The following is a 24,008-nucleotide window of genomic DNA, read 5'->3' as shown; positions in this document are numbered from 1 at the left end:
TTTTTATAGATTAAAAACCGTTGTATTTTATGATGAGTTCAGTTTTTGTACAAATCTGAGCAAGAAAACATCACATTGTCAAACCTGAATCCCTGCTCCTCCTGTGCTGCGTTTTTTCATCACTTTGTTTATGGAAAGTGTCACAACATGTGACAATAATACAATAACAGGAAATAATTAGGCATCACAATGATATACAGGATTTGACTTCACTTTGTTGATACAGTCAATATGGTAACAGAACAAAGGCTTAAAGTAATAAATAGAAATATAACAAAAGGTAGGCAATAAAATCAGAAATTCTTTAAAATAAAATCTTGGAGCGCACTAATTGACATTTCCTATTGTTTCTAAGTTGGATAGACTCAATACTTTCTAAATTCAATCAAACATGAAAAGTTCAAACGAGAACTTGGATTTATGGATGTGAAATTTTCCCAGTAAAATTAATAAACTGACAATCTGTTGAACTTAATGGCTTAATTTTTGTTTTCATAGTACAATATTACATCCTTGGCTTACAGCTTAATTGAATGGTTGGTTTGAGTGTCAAAACATCCTCATCATTTTTTTTTCTCCAGTATCCTGATGTGTGATCCATATAACAGATGTGTAGTTGTGTCCTCCTCATTTTCTTCTCACGCCACAACAAAACGCGCTGGGGATAGTGGTGACGTCACCTTCTGACGGGGGTGTAGAGCCGTTGCACAAAAAGTAACCCGAGACATCTGAGACTTTAATCAAATTAGCTATATCTCGCTGCTAGGTGAATGCGCGGAAAGGTAACCTAAAGTAGTAAATAATAGGTAATGAAACGGAATGAAACGGAAAGTATGATAAACAAATTTAGGCTGATAGTAATGAATGGTTGAATTCTTGAAACTTGCTAGCCACCCTCAGCCTGTCCGCCGTTAAAAAGTCAAGTGGCTAACTACTCGAAGCAGAGCAACATCATTTGGCTAACTGCTAAACGTATCTGTCGTCAGAGGTTGGCCTGTCACACCGCTCGCTAGCCATAACCTGACAGTTATTTATTAACGCGGCTGTCATATATTCAGTGTGTACAAAGCAGCCAAAGCTGTGTCGCTAGTTTGGAAGCCAACTGTCTTTTGAGCGCAAGATGTTAGCTAGCTAAGGCGGCGTTAGCTTTAGCAAAACAAGAGCTCTGCTTTGGGAGTCAGCTGACAGACCAGTGATGGATCAACTCAAAGTAAAGGACCGCATATTGGAAAACATCTCCCTGTCCGTCAAGAAGGTGAGTGCCTATCGGTTATCAGCTCATTTAACTAGCTGAATAATGTCACATAGGTTAATTTACGTGTTTTCACATGCTTGAATTACTGTAAGTTAGCTAACGTTAGGTCATCTATTGGCAACTTTCAAGTCGGGGGTACATTACCAGCTCGCAGTCTTGAAAGGGCCTTACCCTGACTGATAAAATTAATTAATGTATAAACCAATCACTACAAATTCCCAGTTTGCCTTCATGTTTATAGCTGCCATGTGGTAATTTCTTTTTGATTATGGAGCATAATAAAAGGCACCAACCCAGTGTTTGCTCACTGCGGCATGTGTTGTAAACACACCTGCAGCCAGTATCGTTATGCAGCGGGCACATATTTACAATATAAGGGTTAGCCAATAGATACTTGCTCCTGATTTCCATTAAATTTATGAAATATTTTACATTTTTGTTAAGCTATACCCAATCTTGGAGGACTACCCCTCTAGTAATTTGACAAAAAGCACTGTTAGCTATCTTCTTCCTGTTCTCCCTGCATATTTGTATGTTTCCAAATCCATGTACATTTGAGTTTTATTTCTCATGGGCTTTCTCATTTTTGCCTCCTGTCTCCATTATTTCCCATTACGAGTCCACCAGACACATAATCAGATGATTGCATTAGGAAGCTCCATCTTAGTGTGTTTAATGCAAGGAGCCCAGTAGTGTGTCTTACTTCCTTAACCCACATTTGTCTAATAAGTCTTTAACCCATTTACCCCATTTATTGCTTTTATCATTATAACAGCATAAGGACTGTGAAAGTGCTTATGAAATGGTATGCCTCAAGCTTCCAAGAAAGTGTACAGTGTTTACCTCAGACAAACATTGCTTAGTCATGTGGATATGGTGATCTTTCTCTGGGTGAGGACTCTCAAAGCTTCTCTATCCTACACTTGGGTTGGTCATGCCTCAGGGTTGTGCAGGTCTCTGCAGGACAGAGGATCCTCAAAGAAACACTCATAGCCTCATCTGCATGAACACACAGTACCTTTCAGTAGAGCTGCATCTAACATTGTGCTCTGTATGTATTGATAGAAATGCAGAATTAATGTAAATGATTCCCATCCAGTAAGATACCTGCAGTGCAGTGCAGTGCAGTCAATAAGTAAATATTAGGAAAGTGAGACGTTTCTTGTTGTTTTGGCTCTGTATGCCAGCACTTCGGATTTGAAATGAAATAATAACTATTAGTGTGCAATCACCTTTCACCTTTAATTACATCCACAAGACCTAATAATTCTAGCCCTTTTAATACATTGTCTCCCAATTTTAGGAGACCAAAATGTTTAGGACAAATTGATTGTCATATTTCTGAGAATTTGGTGTTAGATCTTTTGCGGTCTCCAACCCACAGACATCAGTAGACACTTAGTATCTTTCCTGTTGATGCTCTGTCAGGCATGTACTCCAACCAGCTTCCCTTGCAGCTTGTTTCATGGATTCTTAGGCTTCAACTTGGTCCTCAGCAGTGGATTGAGGTCAGGTCATTGACTTTGCCAGTCAAGAACATTCCACTGCTTGGCCCGAAATTCCTTGGTCACTTTGACTATATGTTGTACTGTAGCAGAATTTTCCTGCTGCACTGTCCTAAACTTTAGGGACTATGTATTAAAGGGCTGTGATTCCTAAAAGTCTTATTGTCAAACTCTGCTCATAGCCATTGTTCCATGCACGCCACACACTGTGTCCCACACAAATAGTAAATTACAACCTAAGTAATGAATTGAAGCCGGTTTTAGGTATATGCTGCATAAATAATAAAAAACATTCCTCTCCATATCTATGCACCCAAGCCAGCCAGTCCTGATGAGTACAACCTGTTTAGAAAATAGACACTTTAATAAGTATAATTTAAAGATTTTATGATAACCTTTCAAGTACAATAAGTTCTTTTAAAAAAACAGTAACAACTTTGTTACTTGAAACTGAGTTAACAATTTCCCTCCCCCCTGCAAAACAAACAGCAGAAAATCATGTCTCTCTATAGTTGCAGAGTTACTTTGCAGCCTGTGAAGATGAGACTCCAGCCATCCGAAATCACGACCGCGTCCTGCAGCGTCTCTGTGAACACCTTGACCACGCTCTGCTGTATGGGTAAGAGGCTTAACTGGAAGTCACAGCATATTTATAAAAGTGTGTCAATGCACACGGAAATGTACAAAACAGGAAATGTGCATACTGCGAACAGTAATCTGATTTATTTATATCAGTCATGCATGCATTCCTTTTTATAAATCCTATTATTCTTGTGTTTTTTGGCACATATGAACAAGCCTCACAGCTCTCCATGTTAACTCTCACAACACATGCTTTTTAGGCAATTTTAACAGTTTTTAAACTCAAGCTACAAAGAACTAATCTAGGTGTGAATACTTCAAAGGATATTACTGTCAAATTTCTGTGTAAATTGAGTTCTCTTCTGTCACTACCCTCCCCTGTCCCCTTTGTACCTCATGCACATGATATTTTTGACTGTTTTCTGCATTGCAGGCTGCAGGACATCTCTTCAGGCTACTGGGTGCTGGTGCTTCATTTCACCAGGAGAGAAGCTGTCCGCCAGATAGATGAGCTTCAGCACATAGCAACCAATCTTGGTCGAAGTGAGACATCTCTCCCTTTCACAGTCAAACACACTCACATGTAGAGTACTTGGGGAGTAAAGCACCATTCCTCCTTCAATGGGTTATATACTTATACATTTTTTTACTTCTCTGTGTAGGTCGGGCATGGTTGTACCTGGCATTGAGTGAGAGCTCTTTAGAGAGCTATCTGCGGCTCTTCCAGGAGAACCAAGGATTACTACAGAAGTATTATTTCAAGTAAGTCGTTCAGTAGTCTGACCTTGATTACCTTAAAAAAAAAATAGAGATCCATCCTCAGACACTCTCACAAATTGATGCGAACATGTTTAAATTTAAGTGCATCCCAGGAATTACTTTCTGTTTTTGTTAGGCTGGAGAATAAATTGATATAATGCCTCATCTTCCACTAGCAGTTTTTTAAACATTGTTCAAGTGATTTTGTGGTCAACTGATTTCTTTCTCTTTTAGGAATGCACTGGTCTGCAGCCATGACCACCTCACGCTCTTCCTCACACTGGTGTCAGGCCTGGAGTTCATTCGCTTTGATCTGGAACTGGTTAGCATATTTTTCATCCCAATATCAACACAAATGCTCAGTTAATAACATGTCTCTAACATTCCTGTTGTGTCCTGCTGGCTCAGGATGTGCCCTATCTGGACGTGGCCCCTTACATGCCAGAATACTACAAACCCCAGAACCTGCTGGACTTTGAGGAAAGGCTGCCAAGCTCAGACAGCTTGTCCCTGCACTCCTTCACCTCCCTCACCTCCACCAACCTGGAGTGGGATGACAGTGCCATAGCTCCCTCAAGTGAAGGTAAGGTGTACTGGTTTACTCTAACCCCTGTTTTATCTGATCCTTGTTTTACCTTACCAGTATTATTGGCCAGCCAGCGTCGCCCCCCATCTACATTATGGATTCTATGGGCTGCTTTGTCTTGAAATGGCTCTAATCTGGACACTTATTATATGGAGTAATTGTGATGTGATTCTCCTGCTGATTCAATATGCTGAGAATGTCAGCCTTTATTTTTGGGTTTATGATGCGATCAGGCCCAGCAGAAGTGCAAGTACACACTCATATGCTTTGGCGCAAATTCATATGGTGATGTCAAGCTAATGGCAAGTTGAACCAGAGGTTAGATCGATCTTGCCAGGCACTTGTGACTCACAGACACCAAAGTGCATTTTATCAAATGCATTATGTTTGCAGAGGCTGATGGTTACAGAATGTTCTCATTGGTGATTGCAGCGCTGAGTGAATGCTTGCCCCATCGCTGTTCAACAAGTTTTGAGGCAGTTCCCCTGTTTTAGTTCCCACAGTCTATTTTTTCCTATCGATTCTGTTTTTGTTTTTTTCATATACCACATGTGATGCCATTTCTGTTTCTGTACCATGTCTCAACCTCCTCTCTACTGTCTCCACTCCATCTCTCTCTAATGTTGAATGTTATCCCTCCTTTTTTTAGATTATGATTTCGGTGACATCTTCCCCGTGTTGCAGTCAATGCCAAGTGCAGACTGGGAAGGTGGGACATTGGTCAACCCCTCCCCTTCCTGCTCTTCCATCCTCTCTCCCTCCCTTCTATTTGGCATGGCTATCCCACACTTTGGGCTTAATGCATGCTGGGTGCTCTAGCCAGTAAATACACATGTTAATATGCAAAATACAGCTAACTGGTAAAAAAAACAAAACACTGCTGATCTGAGGACATGAAACCAAGCATGGTCAAAGGGACATGGATAAAAATGCCCTCATTTTGAAGAGACCGGATTCAGTTGGAAGGCATGTGGGTTTCAATCTAAAGTTCTGTGGCACATGACTACAATTTTTTAGTGACTATATTTGGTGGACTTTGAATTAGGTGATATGTAGTTATGATTGTTACGCAACTGGATTTGATAAACAAAAATAGGTAGCCAGAGGCTTAGTTTATAATTGTACAAACAAATCTTTATGTTTAACATGATAAGAGAATGTAACTTTATCTTATCTTATCGTAACCCTACCCACTTTAAATTCTAACTGAAAAAAATAATATCTATGTGAGTTTCATGGACTTGTATTACAGTTTATCTCACCATATCCTGCTCAAGGTGCTCAACAAAGAATTTAGGATCATCAAAGTTATCTAGTCATTGAACAGAAATATACGGCATCATCATACACAGTAAGCTGACTGGTAACTTTGGGTCATTTGGGAATTCGGTGTTGGGTGGGTACATGGAACTGTTATCTGTCATGTTGTGCATGTGTTTCTCATCAGGGGAATGATCATAATGCTCACTCTGCCTTATTGTTTACCACAGCAAGATGAATGCCTGATGTAGCTGGTACTCACCTCATCCAGTCTGTCTCCAGTCTGTCTCCAGTCTGTCTCCAGTCTGTCTCCAGTCAATCGTGTATCTGTGTATCTTTGTGTCTGGTGTATAGTTTTTTTTTGTCTTGTCTTCTTCTTTCTGTGTGACACGCGGCACTGGCCTACATTCAGCTGAACTGTAGTGTGAGGCGAGGTAACAATCGAGAATAGTTGCTCAAGGTCAAAGAGTGCAAATGATCTTTTTGCTCAAGCGTGTGTTTGCAGTGAGCTGGAATATACACATGTAATATGCATGTCTGTTTTTTCCTATGAATGACTATTAATATCATGGTTTAAATTTAAATGAGCATAAAAATAATTGTTAAAAGCAAAGTCCATTCCCCTCGCTTATAGAAATGGCTGGATGCTATTAGATGAATAAGTACTACAATCATCCAAGTTTGTCCAATTTTTGTAGTTCTGATGAAGAAATGAAAACAGTTAGTGGAAACAGCATCAGAGTCACTGGGGGATGTTTATAAATAATATCAGGACTTGGTCTGTCATAACTATGCCAGTCCACTAATAATGTATCTCAGTAAACACAAAGTTATATCTAAATGAAAAAAGCCTATATGGATTCTTGCAAATTATGATATTCAAATATTTTTTTAGTATGACCTGCCTCTAGCTACAGAAGTAATGCTTGACCTAGGCCTGTGCCACTGCAAAGAAAGCTGCTACCTGTGTACCTACTTGATGTCATACGCATCGCGTTTTGTGCCTCTCTGACCCTGCTGATAAACTACAAAGAACACTGCAGCCCCTAACATTTTTGTATGTGCTATGCTGATGAAGAAATACACAAAGTTTTTGTGAAATTGTCTCAGTGGTCAACTTTTCATTGGTGATGAAAACATAGACAAAATAAATCATCCATCATGTGTATAAATAGAAACAACTCTACCCTAAATTATTCTATTGTTAAACTTTCTGTCTACGTTTGTCACTCAACTTATCAGTGAGACAGTACCAAAAATTTTGTGTATTTCTATGACTATAAAAGAAAATGTGAGTGATTGCTGCCTTTGTGGTAACTCAGTGTCGGTTTTGATGGTAGAGGGTGACCTGACCGACCAGGCCAGCTGCCCGCGATCCAGTGGCTCTGACCCCCAGACAGTCATCAGCGACACAGTGGTCCTTTCCACCGGCACTGTCAAGGTGAAGGTAGCTCATCTTTCTCCACACAGTCCCACGTTTAGATACAACCCCTTCAATGAGGACTCGGACACTAATACCACCAACACCTCAGCCGACGTCACGCCGGTTCATGTGGCCAGCTGTTACAATGCCACCACCACTGGAGATGACACAGAGAGCACCAACAACGAGCTGGAGGTCATAAGGTACGGTAGATACAGCGTCGGTTGCTGGTTCACATTTTATTTGTATAGTTAATCAACTTGTATTTAGAACAGCTAACCTCTCTGGTCTTCCAGGATGGCCAGACGAAGGAAACCAGCCAAGAAGCGACGTGGGAAAGGCTCCACAGATTCGAGCAGCAGCATCCATAACTCAGTCTCCTCTGAGCACATGGAAATTGACAACAGCCTCCAAGGCTCAGACGATGTAGACTCATTAAATTGCACTGTAATTCATCTTGATGCTGAAGGAGAGTTGAGGAGAAGCAGGGCGGGAACAGAGGTTGTGGAGGAAGGGGATGAAGATGGTGCAGAAGGCCTCCTACGGCTCCCTGAGATGACAGACACCTCGATGGATAGTGTGGGCCAACCCCTCAGTGATGTCATGGACCGGCTCAACGGGGTTCTGGATAGGGAGGAGGCCTGGGATAACCCAGAGGACGAGGAGAAAAATAGCAAAGGCTGTAACCAGGGCCCCGAGCCCCCTGCACAGCAGCCCTTTCGAGAAGATTCAGGCGGCAAGCCACCTGACCCAGCCCCAGGAGAAACGTCTCACGCCCCTCTGGCCACAAGCCCCAACCTCCTGCAGGCCTCTCCTGTGCCTACAGACTTATGCTGCTCTACCCCCAACAGTCCAGACTCTGCTCCCACGGGTGGTGGCCACCATGACTCTACAGAGCATAGCAAGTCGCAGACTCTTTCAGGTGGCCATGAAGATGAAGGAAAGACAAAAGCACAAGCAGGACAGGAGCCCAACATGAAGAACGGAGAGCAAGAAGTACAAGAAGGAGAGGAAACAGACAAGAATGAGTTTACTGCTGAGGAGGCAGAAGAACAACTACAAGAGGAGAAGCTTAGTCCCTCAGAAAGTTCTCATCCTGCAGAGTTTAAGTAAGGAGTTCCTATAAAATTTGTCTTTTGTTGATGTAATATTGTCTAATTGTAATGTGTGGTTAATTTTCTTGACTATTCAAATTTCAGGGTGGATAACAATCACTTGCTTCTTCTCATGATCCATGTATTCAGAGAGAATGAGGAGCAGCTCTTCAAGGTAACGACTGAGGCGCTATTCTTTATTCATTGTGACACTACTAAAGTTAGATCTTTGGAGAAAACTTCAATGTATGTGCTAAGTATTTGTTTAATAGTGCTTTCCTTGGCCTTTCAACTGGCCTGTTAGGAGTTACGTTTAAGTTAATTGTCTGGAAAAGTAATCTTCTTTCACTCAGTTTTCAGCCAGGAAAAATGGTAGTTTAGGTATTGATTGACTCATACTTGTTTTGACACTGAAGAAGTGGTTTGGGAACAATTGCTTGTTGGAAGTGTTGCAAGGCTTTGTCAGTTGCCTCACTAGTGAACAGTACACTATGAGTGTGGCGGTTGCAAGTACTTGACACAATTTATCTTTGTGTTTTCAGATGGCGAGGATGAGTACAGGCCATATGGAGGGCGACCTGCAGCCCCTTTACCTGCTGCTGACTGACTGTTACATCTACCTGCTTAGGAAGGGTCAGTAGCTACAAACTCAACACACTATGCTTTGACTTCATTTCATTATAGTCAAGTCCAGTCAAGTTTATTTATATAGCACATTTCATATGACAGATGTAGACTCAGTGTGCTTCAAGATAAAAAAGAAGACAAAAAATAGGCAAAGATCTTTTTTTTTTCTTTTTTTTTTAAATTTTGAATACAGAATTATACGATACAAAGTACAGTACAACAAAGCAACACTGAAACAAACCAAAAAAATACACATCATTCTTTGTATATATGTGTTTATGTATAAAGGATGAGAAACAAGACATAACAAAACAGACAAGACATGATGAGACAAGACAGACAAAACCAGACAAACAGGGTTGATGGGACAAACTGCACATTGCGTCTGCTTGTAGATTTGTTAGAGCATAAAGAAAAATAAAATAAAAAATACAAGTTGAAAAGAATAGTTAAACATACGCTTATACTGGGGGCCATTTGTAGAAAGAGGAATCAGCGTTGAAGGTATTTTAGAAACGGGGACCAAGTGTTTTCATAGAAATCAATGTTGTTTTTCGAAGATTGGACACATAAGGGCATGCTGATCTTGGATAGTGAGCAAAGATCATACATGACAAAAACATGTAAGATAAGAACATATAAGATAAGAAGGTATTACAATAAAAAGGGAATAAGATAAAAATAGGTTATTATTATTTAAAAAAGGGAATAATAATATTAATACTGATTCTAAAATAAAGGTTTTACCCGTTACCCACATACATTAAACCTAACTAAAAGCTTGTGAAAAAAAAGATATGCTTTTAGTCTGCTTTTAAAAGAAGACACTGTTGTAGGACCATAATGACTGAAGGCACCATAAACTGATGTAGAATGTATTCTCGGTATAGTGAGGAGACCTTTGCCGGTCTGTACTCAGTGAGTATGTCAACAACGTAGGTAGCAGCTAAGTCATTCATAGATTTAAAAACAATAAGAAGTATTTTAAAATCTATTCTTTGTTTTATTGGGTCGAGACAGTGAAGAGAAGATAAAATAGGAGCGATGTGTTCAAACGTTTTGGTTTTAGTTAATAACACCTGCTCTGTCAGTCTAGCAAAAAGTGCATTACAGTAATATAGTCTATTAGAAAAAAAAATCATGATTCAGCTTTTCAGAGTCTGACTGTGGCAGGAAGCATCTAACTAGATAGTAGATATGTGCTTCTGGAAGTTAAGATCAGTGTCTAAAATCTCCCCCACGCTCTTTACGTGCTTACAGGGTTTTAGTGACGGGAGTTAACAAAGAGTGAATCTAGTGCCTCAAAGCCTTGAAACCTGCTAAAAGAATCTGTTTTTTGTCCTCATTTAGCTGTAAAAGAGCTTGGGTTGTTGGCAGAATTAGATATGTATAACTGTGTTACATCAGCATCGGAGAGATATGAATTATTGTATTCCTGAATGATGGACCCAAGTGGGAGCATATACAAATAAACTGTAGTGGGCCAAGAATTGACCCTTGAGGGACTCCATATGGAATACACATGTAATGAAAGCCAATTAGGAACTGTGCCTCTAAGGCCTAAACAGTGTTCAAGGCACTGAAGAAGAATTATATAGTCAGCTGTGTCGAAGGCTGCACTGACGTCAACAAGTACAAGAATAGAAACTTTATGGTTGTCAGAGCTAATTTTAGGATCATTAACAACATGGACCAGGGTAGTTTCTGTACTGTGCTTAAATCTAAAACCAGACTGGTAAACATCAAACAAATTGTTAGATGACAGATACATATGTAATTGTTTGTATACAACCTTTCAAGAATTTTTCCCAGGATTGGAAGGTTAGAGATCGGTCTGTAGTTCTCAAAAACACGTAGATCATGATTACTCTTTTTCAACAATGGTGTTATAATAGCATGTTTGAGACCTGTGGGAAAGAGTCCATAGAGTAGGCAGGCATGAACAATATTAAGGACATCATCTACCAAACAGCTGAAAACATTGTTGAACAACTTAGTAAGCATTGGGTCAAGAGCATATATTGCAGAACTTAACTGCTGCACCACTTCTTGTATTTCACTACGTTGAATGGGAGGGAAGTTGGACAGAGTGTGGTCAACATGGAACTGAGTTAAGACTGTGGAAGAAGAGAGGTCACACCGATCAGCAGAGGAAGCCACATTATTACTCCTAATATTGGAAATTTTTTATTTAAAGCATGAGGCAAATTCATTGCATTTCTCTGAAGAGTGGAGCTCAGCATGTATTTGTTTGAGAGTCTAGATTTTTTCATTTATTTGTTATATTTACTGAGGTTTTTATAGATATTATAATCAACCTGCAATTTGGTCTTACGCCACTTACACGCTCAGATCTGCGGCAGGTTTTTTTAGTGCCCTCGCTCTCTCCACATTCCTCCAAGGTGCTTTTCTTTTACCAGAAATAAACTTAGTTTTTATAGGCGCAATGTCATCCATAATTTGTGTTACTGACAAGTTAAAATTATTGACCATATTTTCACACAATGACAAGGAAAGCAAATTAAAATCAGAATGTGACCAGATGTGTCTGCACAAATGGAGTATCTTTTGACAAATTCTAAACCATCAACATGTTTTAGCTTACAAGCAACATTGAAAAAATTTAAAAAAGTGATCTGAAATCCCAACATCTAGAGTGCACTGTGGAGTTACATCAAGGCCTTTAGAAATAACCAAGTCAAGAGTGTTAAAAGGGTGAAACAGTGCAAGTCATATGTTTGGACATACTGATTTGAGTATCAGTAGTCACAATACATTTTTACACAGAGGAAACAAGCCTTGATATCTTAAATTGACCATGACTGTGGAAACTAATTGTGTCCTTCTGTACTAGCAACTCCAAGAGTTTCTATTTCTTAAAGATCCTTTCAAATCTGAGATGAATTGTGAGATGTGTGACCACTGTGTCAAATCAGTTAGATGACAAAGTTTCTACCATTGCAATTGTGCTACATTAGTCCCATATTATCTACGCAATGGTCTAGCAAGTGGGAACAATTCTTAATAAGGTTATTTTGCAGGCAGAAAATATCTAATTTCGACATGTACTCATTGCATGTCTTGGTTGTATTTTTGTTTTTCTCCACAGGTGCGGCAGAGAAGCCTTACACAGTAGAAGATGCTGTTTCCTATAATGAGCTGGACTATCTTTCAGTAAGTACAGCAAGGATTTGCTATTTTCTCTCATTTGTCCATGGGTTAGGCTGCTATTATTTTACATACATGTGTTTTTACTCTCAGTTTCATGTTGTCTTCTTACGGTTATCTGAAAGAATCTTTCAAAGTTTGTTGATGTTACAAACACAATGTCTGTATAATCCTCCTCACAAACACTGTAGACTCAAGCATAAGGTGTCATGTGGGACGATGGAGTGTGAAGTTAATTTTATGTCTAATAATGAATCGTAATGTTGTTTTCCTTTAGGTGGGCCTTGACCAACAGACAGTGACAGTTGTTTGCACCAACAGACGAAGAAAATTCCTTTTGGACACAGCTGATGCGTCGCTGACTGTGTGAGTGTGCCTGTATCTTTGTGTCTGTGCCAGTCTGCTCTGGTCCACTTGTTGTCACTACACCCACACTGAGCTCAGTTGGTTTCAGTTCATTTAAGTTGACAAATAGACACAGACAGAAACTAAACCAAAATGCTTTGGGGATGAGGGTTATCATTCAGGGTCCATCACAGTCTCAACAAGATTTATGCTATCAGCAGCCACCACTCTCCTCTCTTTTTCCTCTGCCCTGTCTTCTGGCATGGTAGAGGAAGACCCACCCTCTTGAAGCTTGGCAACCAATCAAAATAACAACCTTTGACCACGAAACTTCATGAGGCTGTTAAATCACCATTTAAATGCCATTTCTACACAGGAATATTTACGTTACAAAACTAGACAGGACACATCTCAAACTGCATGCGTTTTTCATCCAGTCCTTCCTTCCCCTTTGTTTTCAGCTGGTTCCTGTCTATTCTCAAGTCAGCCATGGTCAAGGGTTGTCGTGAGCCTCCGTATCCCTCCGTGCTGACTGATGCCACCATGGAAAAACTTGCACTCACTAAGTTTATCTCCCAGGAATCTCACTGTGAGGTAAAGACATGTTAAACGTCACACACAGTTCATCACAGGTTTGTTCTTTACAGAAAGAAGGCTGGCAAAGCTTATAGCTTACGCATGAAGTATAATCCTTTAATCCTCTCCTGTAAATGACACCTGTGTTTGAGTCCCATGACTGCGGGAAGTTGCATGTAGTCATAATATCTTAGTCTTTGTAATTCTAAAAAGGTTGAGAGTCCCAGCTTTTCACTCATTCCCAAAAGGTTCCCTTTTTCACTCTATTCTTATGCTGACTTATAAAGCAGTGGTAAACCAATATTTGCTTGTTTCTTTAGGTTTACGAAGTGTCTATCCAACTGTATTCACTGGTCCACTGGGAGGATCCTATGGACATGACTTTGTCACCCCAGGGTGTCCCACCAAGCTCTAGATTACCTTCCAGTGCCAAGGAGGGGATTTTGCATTACAGAGCTGGAACCACCTACCTGGGCAAAGAGCTGTGGAAAAGCTGCTACCTCGTCCTCAGGTACGGGCAGGTTTTCCACATCAGTCTCCTTCTCAACTGGTATTAATATGTTATATTGGCTGAGTTCCATGCTACATACTGTTCATCTGACATTAAAAGCATGTTTCCAGTTACACTTTCCCTCACAAAAGCATTAATGTCACTTCCCATTGTAATATTTATGGACTGTGAGACTGACACCTAAAATATTGCATTCTGAAAAAACTATTTTGAGTTTTGACTGCAAAAACGCCACAATCCCCAGTACTTAATTGCCCCACTTCACTCTTTTGACTTTAAGAAAAAATGCCAGACATATTGCAAGTGAGGTTTCCTTTTGGCTTTTTTACTCCTTTCAACATCTGCTATTGCCAGACATGCTGAAAGCCTGAGCTCGGTTTGTGCTCCCTTTATAGAGCCTAGCAGATTTCATGCCAATCTGTCCAGTGGTACACAATATAATATAAAATGCATGGTAGGGGCTGACAGTTTCTTGGCAATGGCCTTACCTCTTACAGGAATCATAATAATATTTTAAAATTCATGTGGTCATAATTTATTTATGGTGCATCTTTGTAAGAAACCTAAAAGCTACACTAGTGGCCCCTAGAGGCCCAGCCAGATCAAAATAGTTTGAAACAATTGTGTGATTGACATCCACACCATTTCAGTTACACCAATGAAAAAGTGTGTCCTCAAAAGTTAGTATAAAGTAGAATTAACACCTGTCTGACACCAGCTAGACAAAAATCAAACATTACAGTCTGGGCTGTTGTATTAAATTGCATTATTTTGTAAGGTGTTCCTGTTATTTTGTCCAGACCCTCTTAATATTATATATTACATGATATAAGAGCTTCTGATAAATATTTGTCCTGTTTCCTTGCAGCAATGGGATTCTCTACCTGTATGCAGAAAGAACTGATGTGACACCTGTGCTGTCAGTCACCATGCGGTAAGCTTCAACTGGCTGATAGATCAGACTGGAGATGGTTAACCTGCGATGCGTTTAGTGTTCAAAAGCAATAAACATCGGGGGGAAGAAGAGAAGAAGAAAATATGTTCACTTATATAATTTTACACTCTTTGTGCCCCTTCATTCCTTATTAGTGGAGAGCACTGTGGTGGCTGCCGTCGCTCAAACAGCACAGAGCGTCCACATGCCTTCCAAGTCATCCTGACAGAGCGCCCCCCACTGGAGCTCAGCGCCAACGATGAACAGGACATGGCCGACTGGATGCTGCTGCTCTGCCAGTCTGTCTCCAAAGGGGTAAGGAGGGAGACTCGCATAGTGCACACACCTGGTATTTAAAAAAAACTTGTGTTTTCTGTTTCTAATATTGGAGGTACAACATCTTAATAGATGCAGGGAGACAATGATGGGTGTCATACACTCTGTTCATTAGTGCACACAGGTCTAAACAGTCCATAAACAAACTTCTTCAAACTTATATTTAACTTTGCATGTACATGATGTAAGCCTAGATACTTTGCAACAATCAGTCACATGATCTGTCCATTCAGCCGTTACGGAGGAGGAGTTAGTCTGTCTTTGAAGGAGTTAGTCTGTCTTTGAACTATGACCATTTTTCCGGCAATAATGCAACCATATGGACTCCATGTGCATTTACTTTAAGTAAAAATAATTCAGTCATATTGAAATGGAAGAAACAGTGCACTTGTTCTAGTGATAATGACACATAAAGACCTCTTTGTGGTATCTCACACATTGTTATGCTTAATTCAAGCTTAATGCAAGCAAGTGGGAAGCTCATCAAACTCAAGTTGAACTGGCTTTCCACACAGCTTTCAGCTAGAAATGCATAAATGCTCCATGACAAATAATCCCTGTCAGCATACACTCTGCTGCCTGTACAGACTGTTTCCTCCCTGAAAAAGCTCATTAGGACTCATTTACAACAGATGTTCATTATATTCAAGAGACATTAGGATTTTGCTCGTATAAATTCTTTTATACATAGTGTCAGTGGATTAATTGTTTGATTGATTAATTGTCCACTTGATATGTTAACCTACAACCACCTCACCTCCAGGTCATCCCTCAGGGTGTGGCGCCCACACCATGTATCCCATGTTGCCTGGTTGTGACAGACAGGAAGCTGCTAACTTGCCATCAGGACTGTCAGACCAGCTTCTTCCGTTCACTGGGCAGTGCTGATATCTGTGATGTCATTGCTGTCAGCCTAGAGGCCGACAAGGAGTACTGTGTCATTGTGAGTGGCTATCTCATGGTGTAAACATTAATTAATGACCCAATACAAGTATACAGTTCTTGTGTGAAGTAGCTTTCATTTAGGACCTTTATAAAAAAAAAGATTTTTCCCATTCTCTCCCGCTGTTTTGTGGGTAGGAGTTTGCAGCTGATCGCTCTCAGTACCTCCCTCCATGGGTCTTATACTTCAGTGGATGTGAAGAGAGAGATCGCCTGCTGGAGGTGTTGGACAACACATGGAAAGCCATTTTCCAGGTGGGAAGATACTGACGTTCTCAGAGGTTTAAGGGGAAAAATGCAGTAATATTACAATAATGCTAACATTTGCTCTCCCAAAATATCAGCATATAAGAGCTTAAAGCCAACAACTGCTCACATACGTCCTTACCGTTCACAGGTTGACCTTCCCCACAATGAGGTATCCGATCCATCGGTGCAGAAGCGTTGTGGTGAGGCCCTCGCCCTGATGAAGAGCGCCTGGCAGCGGGCAGACAGTCTGGCTCGAGGCAGAGCCCAGCGTGAGCCCTGGTGCTGACAGACACACACACATACCTGTGGGTAGCCACCGAGACAGACTGATAATGAAACAGTCTGATATAGCTCCAGGATAGATGGATTTAACAAATAACAGTCTGTGTTACTGCAAACTGTTGAGAGTTCTGCGCTGAAAGTCTGAGATACACTAATCAGACATGGTTACTGGTCGTAGTACTACAGCATAAACCTGTGATCCACCTCTAATTCACTACAGAAGTAACAATGCATATGGCAAATCACAACGCAGTGATGCATCAGTAAGACCTTCTCACATGAAATGAAATGAACGAACCTCCAGAGAGTTACAATGGATTTTATATTAGCAGAAATAGCAGCAATGTAGAACAGATATGCTGAATCACTGGTTGACCTTCAGTAACAAACATTGGGTGATCAAGGAAGTTTTAGTGTCACATGATGTGATGTATACTTCCTGCTAAATTGAATCATTGTTTTAAAATGAACACTGAAATGGAGATTTCCTCTTTTAACCGTTGACTCCATTGAGATGTAGATGGGATTGAAAACGATAAAACCACATATGTAGTACATCAAGGAAGCTGAGTGACGAGAAGGATGCAAAGCAGCTTCCCTGCACAGTGAGATAAAAGAATTATCATTGATTTCCTAAGAAAAGTCAATCTGTATTCTTCTTGTGGTGTGTGTATATATAGAGAAAGCCATATATGAAGGGGGGGGCGGCAGCTGCTTGTTTGCGATGTGGAAAAGTTCACTCCTCGCCTTGCACAAAACAAAAACTAAAAAATCAGTAATGCTTACTGCGGCTCGTACAACTATGTGAAGATAAAAGCCACTTCTTGCTTTCAACAGTTACAAGATGTTCTGCTGAACTTTAACTGTGGTAAAATTATAGTGCAAATGCACAGCGCTGTACAGTATTACAGTGCATCATCACTGATGGTTGTGGATGTGTCTGATATTCGGTTTTGGTTCGTCTAAGGTCACACTGTACCTCTACACTGAATTATGTACAACAGTTTTGTTTTTTTTTCCTAAGAGAATGTGGATCTGAATTTATATATATACAGTTGAAGTCAGAAGTTCACATGCAACTTTAAACTCAGTTTTTCATGATTCCTTCCTGACATTTAGTCCCAGTAAACATTCCCTGTCTGAGGTCAGTTAGGACCACTACTTTATTTTAAGAATGTGAAATGTCAGAATAATAGTAGAGAGAATGATTTAGCTTTTTCTTTCATCACATTCACAGTAGGTCAAAAGTTTACATAAGCTCAGAATTTGGTAGCATTGCTTTAAATTTTTTAACTTAAACATTTCGGGGCTTTCCACAAGCTTCTCACAATAAGTTCCTGGAATTTTGGCCCATTCCTCCCGACAGAACTGGTGTAACTGAGTCAGGTTTGTAGGCCTCCTTGCTTGCACAGGCTTTTTCAGTTCTGCCCACAAATTTTCTATTGGATTGAGGTCATGGCCTTGTGATGGCCACTCCATTGCCTTGACTTTGTTGTCCTTAAGCCATTTTGCCGCAACTTTGGAAGTATGCTTGGAGTCATTGTCCATTTAGAAGACCCATTTGCAACCAAGCTTTAACTTGGTTAAAGCTTGATGTTGCTTCAGTATATCCACATAATTGTCCTTCCTCATGATGCCATCTTCACGGTTGGGATGGTGTTTGGTGGCTTGCAAGCCTCTCCCTTTTTCCTACAAACATAATAATGGTCATTATGGCCAGGCAGTTCAATTTTTGTTTCATCAGACCTGAGGATATTTCTCCAAAAAGATCTTTGTCCTCATGTGCAGTTGCAAACTGTAGTCTGGCTTTTTTTATGGTGGTTTTGGAGCGGTGGCTTCTTCCTTGCTGAGCAGCCTTTCAGGTTATGTCGACATAGGACTTGTTTTACTGTGGATAGAGATACTTTTGTTCCTGATTCCTCCAGCATCTTCTTGAGGTCCTTTGGTGTTCTAGGATGACGGCTATGTGGTCCCATGGTGTTTATACTTGCAAACTATTGTTTGAACAGATGAACGTGGTACCTTTTGGTGTTTGGAAATTGCTCCCAAGGATGAACCAGACTTGTGCAGGTCCACAATTTGTTTGTCTGAGGTCTTGGCTGATTTATTTTGATTTTCTCATGATGTCAAGCAAGGAGGCACTGAGTTTGAAGGTAGGCCTTAAAGTACATCCACAGGTGCACCTCCAGTTGATTCACATGATGTCAGTTAGCCTATCAGAAGCTTCTAAAGCCATGACATCATTTTCTGGGATTTTCCAAGCTGTTTAAAAGCACAGTCAACTTAGTGTATGTAAGCTTCTGATCCACTGGAACTGTGATATAGTGAATTATAAGTGAATAATCTGTCTGTTAACAGTTGTTGGAAAAATAACATGCGTCATACACAAAGTAGATGTCCTAACCGACTTGCCAGAAATATAGTTTGTTAACATGAAATCTGTGGAGTGGTTAAAAAATGAGTTTTAAGGACTTCAACCTAAGTGTATGTAAACTTCCGACTTCAACTGTATGTATATGTCCCTCTTGCACTGTTACATGACATGCTCATGCCTGTTTCGTCTATCTGGGATCTTGCTTTACCAATTTAAATGTTGTCGTAAATTCTATCAGGAAATGCAACAGATTTGCCTTTTTCTCCACTCTGTAGAGACAAGTGGAGGCTTCCATGCAGACTTGCACATTGTTTTCGCTGTTAGTCTTTTTTGAATGGTATCAGTTGTGGGTTTGTGTTAATATCATATTGTGTTTTTTTCATTTCCATTTTAAAGAAAGTGGGAACAACTGTTACTAAATTATTCAATTGAGTGGTGACATTTTCTCGGTATTGAATTTGTGTCTGCATTAGCAGAAGTGTACCTTTAGTGTGGGTAAGTATAGAAGAATTATGGTCTGCGTGAAAAAAACGTAAACTGATTTAACAAAGGAGAGCTAGCAGTTGTTTTGGCTTCTCCATTATATTTTGCACCAGTGATTGGTGGCATCATACTGTACTGCACAGTAAGATCCACTCCACTAGATTAGAACATCCCATTAGTTGTCATAGAGCGGTATAGGACCATGTTTGAGGTTTATAATATCCTTAAATAGCCTTTCAACTTAGAGCAAGTGTAGCATCTGTTCATAGCAGATGAGTGATTTTAAATAGCCTGTAATATCATCAAATATTAAAGCTTTACTCGGAGAGAGAATAAGAATTAGAAAGCAAACACTTTTTAGTTTCCCCACTATTCTAGTCAGTAAATAGCAATGCATGTGTCCTTGACATTAACGCTGATTAGACTACTGCAGCTCTTACAGTGACGGTGTATAACTGCTCTCATTGCAAGGCTCAGATAAGTGTGAGGTTTTTTTTTTGCAATGACAATGTTGCCTTTATGACAACCCTTGACTGAACTGGATGAAATGCCCAATTCGTTTAAATTAAATGAATCACAATTTTCCTTTTTGTAGTTGCCTTACAGTGTACAATGTGGCTGACTTTATTCGAATATTTAAACAATCGTCAATGTTCATGTTGTGGTTCTGGTTTCTTTTGTGAGACAAGTCAAAATACATAATGTATGTATGGCTGGGTATCAAACCTCAATACTGTCTGAACACTGAGCTAATGGCAGTCATGCCAGACATTGCATATTCAGTAAAGTACAAAAATTCGGGTTTTGAATTGATACCTGTCTCAAAAACTTTCAAACGATACCCAGAACCAAACACATGTCACTAATGTATGTTTGTACAAATGTACGTCTTTCTCGGCTACACTGTAATACTCAAATGTCAGCATTAATCAGTGCTTTAAGACTTTCTAAGTGCCATTTGGTCTCCCTCATCTTCCGCTCCTTTACAAAGAAATCTAATCTCAGGTGAAAAAGGTACTTCACATCCAAAACCTTAAGAATCACCATGCATTTTTTTATTGCTGCTGTTTTGTCTAATGCATCTTTTTTAAATCCCTGTTTCTATTTTGGTTCCTCGCATGCACCATGGAGCATTATCAAGTTATTTTGCGCACAGAGAGGAGGCTGTAAAGTGATAACAATGGTGGTAATGGTTTTACTTAAAAGTCCTTTAATAATTCAGTAGATTCCAAAACAGGATAAGTTGGCTGTGGAGTTGGAATCGTTTCCCCTACTGATTATTGAAGGACTTTTTGACCAGAGAGAGCATAGTTGCAATAGTTGGACTTACTTGAAATGTTTTTTGGATTATCAAAAAGAAGAAATTTACTGCTGGGAGAAGTTATGGCCCATGAAGTGTATATAAAGGAAAAAGTCCAAGTTAGTCTTTGTGAGCAGTGTTTTGAATGTGGGACATTGCTGGCCAATGATGGATGACATCTTTTAAGTGATGCATTTGGAAAAAACGCTTTTTGATTTTGTTCATAAATGTATACTGCATATAGTATTCGTATTATGTTTAGCAATTTTATTGAAATGTAAATAGAGCACTAATCAAATTTAACTCACACTCACACATAAAGACATGCATGTCCAGAAGGTTTTATACAGTTCATAATGGTAATAAATGTACAAATAAACCTTTGTGAAATGGATGGTGTAACCGAATAAATTGAAATGAAACCTTGTCTCCTGTGGTGATATTCCATAGTATGTACCAATATCTGTGCTTTTAACATCTACGTTTCTGTTATAGGTCAAACCAGTGAAATACAGTGTGTTAAAAACATAAGGACAGAGTAGGGATCTCTGGCACAACTTCATCTACTGCCAAGGTGCATGATGAAGAAAAGAAGTCGGAAAACATAAAGACAGTCATGTTAGAGCAGGGACAGAAGATTGACAGGTAAGAGACCAGCTGTGTTAGGTCAGTTAAATAAAATGTAGTCTTCACTGCATTCTGCATCTTTTTGCTAAAATCAACCAAAAACACCAGTGACACAATGATATATTGTCAAATAAGTGTCGTCAATTGTAGTTTACTGTACTTTTTAAGAGACTGTGTCTGAGATATACTGTTTTTACGATGTTGCAGTTCCTCCCAGTCACCAACAGAGGTCATGTAGTTTCTCTTAAAACCTGTTTTAAAACTATTATCAGGTGTGTGATCTAATGCCAACAGCCAGCGAGGCCTTATCATTAAACATCAGTAGCTGACCTCATGAATGTTATTGCGTCTGAATGGGAGCAAACCTGCAACCAGCTTATACAGTCTTGTGAAAAGCTTTCCCAGAAAGGAAGAGCAGCAGCTGTTGTAGCAGCAGATTAATGGTCATGGTTTTGAAACATTCAGCAGTCTCATATGGGTTTAATGTTCAGGTGTCCACATACTTATAGTTATGTAGTGTGTTTATTAAAGGTACAGTTGCTGAGCACCATGTTCTTTTACAGAATTGCCCCATTTTCATGTTACTCACATTTCCAGTTGCAGTTACCCAGCACAACCTCTACCTCTTACAGCTTTTCACCACTGAGAAGCTTCACAGCAGCATTTAGGCTGGTAAATGACTTGCTTAAGGGGCTGTTGACAGGTTATTTTGTGTAAGAGAAAGCCTTTCCTTTAAATCCATTGATTCCTATTTATTTTGAAATGTGGAAAATACTGAAATGAATTAATTTTGTCAAAGCAAATACTGTATGTCTCACCATCTGTCATCTTTTGGATTGATCATGTAGTTTGCAGCACTTTACTAAGACAGCAGAGGTTGACATTTTACATACGGAAACCACAATTAGGACATTTTGAAAATGTTGAGAGCACAGATCCACTTAAAGATAGTAAGGTTGAGATAAATTTATGTTGATTATAACTAAAGATGTTAGGAACTAGTGACAATAAGAGAAGACAACATTCAACACAGCATAGAGCAGTTAATGTTCACAGCCTCTGGTAGTATTTATCATCATTTTGTAGTTGCTAGGGCAACAAAAATTACCACTTGTCCTGTTCAGACACATTTTTATCATTTTAATAACATAATATCATCTTGGATGTACTTGTGCTGTTACCATGGTTTCAAGGCATTATTTCAACAAGACAAAGCTGGATCAACACTGATGAAAGGGAAGTGTTTTTTAATCCTTATTTCAAGGGGTGACGTAGTAAAAGGGCTCAATGATTTTTTTTTTTTTTTTTTTTTTTTTTTTTTTTTGAAGAACAGGACAACACAGCAGGGACCACAACATGAGACTAAAAGAGAAAGTAAAAGAAGCACAGATATCAGCCAGCATCCAGGGAACTGGGAACAACCTAAGAACAGGAATGCTTGTTTCAGATGTTTGCAATGAAGCAGCACTGATAGAGAAGGATGCTGAGGGTGAAAGGCAGCATGATCACAATCAGAATGATTCAGCAAGTATCGAGCCGAGGAAGAGAAACACTGTCAGATTGTTGAGATGGATGATAAATAAAACAGCGTGGGTTGTGTTTCTTTGGGATGTACAAAGTAAACATAAGAGTAAGGAAAGATGGAAATAATGTTTGTCAAATAAAAATGGAAAAATTAAGAAACAAAGGTGAAGACAATACCAGTTGTGGCCCTAAAACAGGTGGAACTTTTCTAAAACAATTCAAAACCCAGTATTACCACCATTCAGACCACCCTGCCCTACTAAGTGTTGGATGCAATTAAAAGCATACTGATAATTAAAGCCTTACCAGTAGTAATGATAAAATGGGGGTGATCCTTCAGGGGAGGCCGTTGGCTCACTGAAATGAAAAGGATTTATCCCCTTGGGTCCATGAATGTGCTCAGTAAATGTCATGCAAATCTGCCTGTTAGATTATGAGGTGTCTTGTGTGCAGAACTGACACCTTGCCCTGAGGTTGGAGCTATAAGAAAGCTCATAGAGTGTTGGAAGTAGAGAGGGTTCATCTTCTGGGGAGCATGAATGTGCTCGGTAAATATCTTTGTGCAACTGGAAATTTTTTGACCAGTAAAGAGGGATGAATGCTGGATATGAGTGCTCCTTTCTGACTGATATTTATGAAACACAAGCCCATGTCTGATCACTGCAAGATCATATTGTGCTTATTAAATATTTTATCACACATATTCACAGGAACAGACCGACCGACCTTGTTTTCTCTTCAGAAAATGTTTATTTTCACAAAGAAATTGCATTGCTACGTTTTGATATTTCAGGTATTTCATGTGTAATATTACAGTTATCAGTCATGTGCAGTTGTATTGTATGTATACAGATTGACAAAATCACCCCCAAAATTGTTTTTAGTTGGTGAATGCAATGCTGTTCTGCAGTGAACTCTGGTCTATTAATTATCCAGACAGCATGCCATATTTTTACCCATTAAATGAAACTAGTGTTTAAAGCATATTGTGCTTTCCCCCTCATTTACTCTCCAGTTTCTCACTCTTTCTAATGCAATTTTAATACCTCACTCTCCCGTTAGCTGTACACTTCCCTGCTTCTTACCACTGCCTCCCTTTTCCTCCTCCTTCCTCCTCCCTACTTATCCTTTCACACTCTTTTTACATTCTGCTCTGTTTTGACTGCAGCAATGCGGTCGACTGAAAAGGAGGAGGAGTGTTGGAGAAAAAAATAATGACACATTTAGTGCTGATATGCATGTGGAGGAATCACGAATATTTGCCAT

General features: G+C 39.6%; 1 protein-coding gene across 5 annotated transcripts; it reads left to right on the top strand.

The window, feature by feature from the left end:
• The first annotated feature begins 547 nt into the window (after positions 1-547).
• On the top strand, positions 548-24,002 carry plekhm2 (pleckstrin homology domain containing, family M (with RUN domain) member 2). Of its 5 annotated transcripts, none has more exons than XR_010928627.1 (22): positions 548-1,255; positions 3,273-3,379; positions 3,776-3,885; positions 4,005-4,104; positions 4,336-4,423; positions 4,510-4,684; positions 5,337-5,396; positions 7,288-7,573; positions 7,667-8,479; positions 8,570-8,639; positions 9,007-9,097; positions 12,201-12,265; positions 12,537-12,625; positions 13,066-13,198; positions 13,501-13,691; positions 14,560-14,625; positions 14,781-14,940; positions 15,725-15,904; positions 16,042-16,158; positions 16,301-16,457; positions 21,087-21,236; positions 23,911-24,002. XR_010928627.1 is itself a non-coding variant. In XM_067591576.1 (20 exons), the coding sequence occupies exons 1-20, from the start codon at positions 1,196-1,198 to the stop codon at positions 16,436-16,438; spliced, it is 3,099 nt and encodes a 1,032-aa protein (XP_067447677.1). In that variant the 5' UTR covers positions 549-1,195; the 3' UTR covers positions 16,439-21,018. The 5 variants fall into 5 exon arrangements, 2 of the variants coding, with proteins under 2 accessions (XP_067447677.1, XP_067447678.1); XR_010928626.1 differs by lacking the exon at positions 23,911-24,002 and adding an exon at positions 22,552-23,061; XR_010928625.1 differs by lacking the exon at positions 23,911-24,002 and adding an exon at positions 22,547-23,061.
• Positions 24,003-24,008: the final 6 nt, after the last annotated feature.

This window comes from Thunnus thynnus, chromosome 6 (genome assembly GCF_963924715.1).
Source record: "Thunnus thynnus chromosome 6, fThuThy2.1, whole genome shotgun sequence".
Lineage (NCBI taxonomy): Eukaryota > Metazoa > Chordata > Actinopteri > Scombriformes > Scombridae > Thunnus > Thunnus thynnus.
Note: the sequence above shows the minus strand (reverse complement) of the source record. Positions and strands in the feature narration are given on the sequence as shown.

What these genes read in the sequence shown, in the direction of transcription:
- plekhm2 (XM_067591576.1), top strand. Translation starts at nt 1,196, where the DNA reads ATGGATCAACTCAAAGTAAAGGACCGCATATTGGAAAACATCTCCCTG. An exon ending in AACGAGCTGGAGGTCATAAG is followed by an intron (nt 7,574 to 7,666) that starts GTACGGTAGATA and finishes CTGGTCTTCCAG; the next exon opens with GATGGCCAGACGAAGGAAAC. An exon ending in TCTCATCCTGCAGAGTTTAA is followed by an intron (nt 8,480 to 8,569) that starts GTAAGGAGTTCC and finishes TTCAAATTTCAG; the next exon opens with GGTGGATAACAATCACTTGC.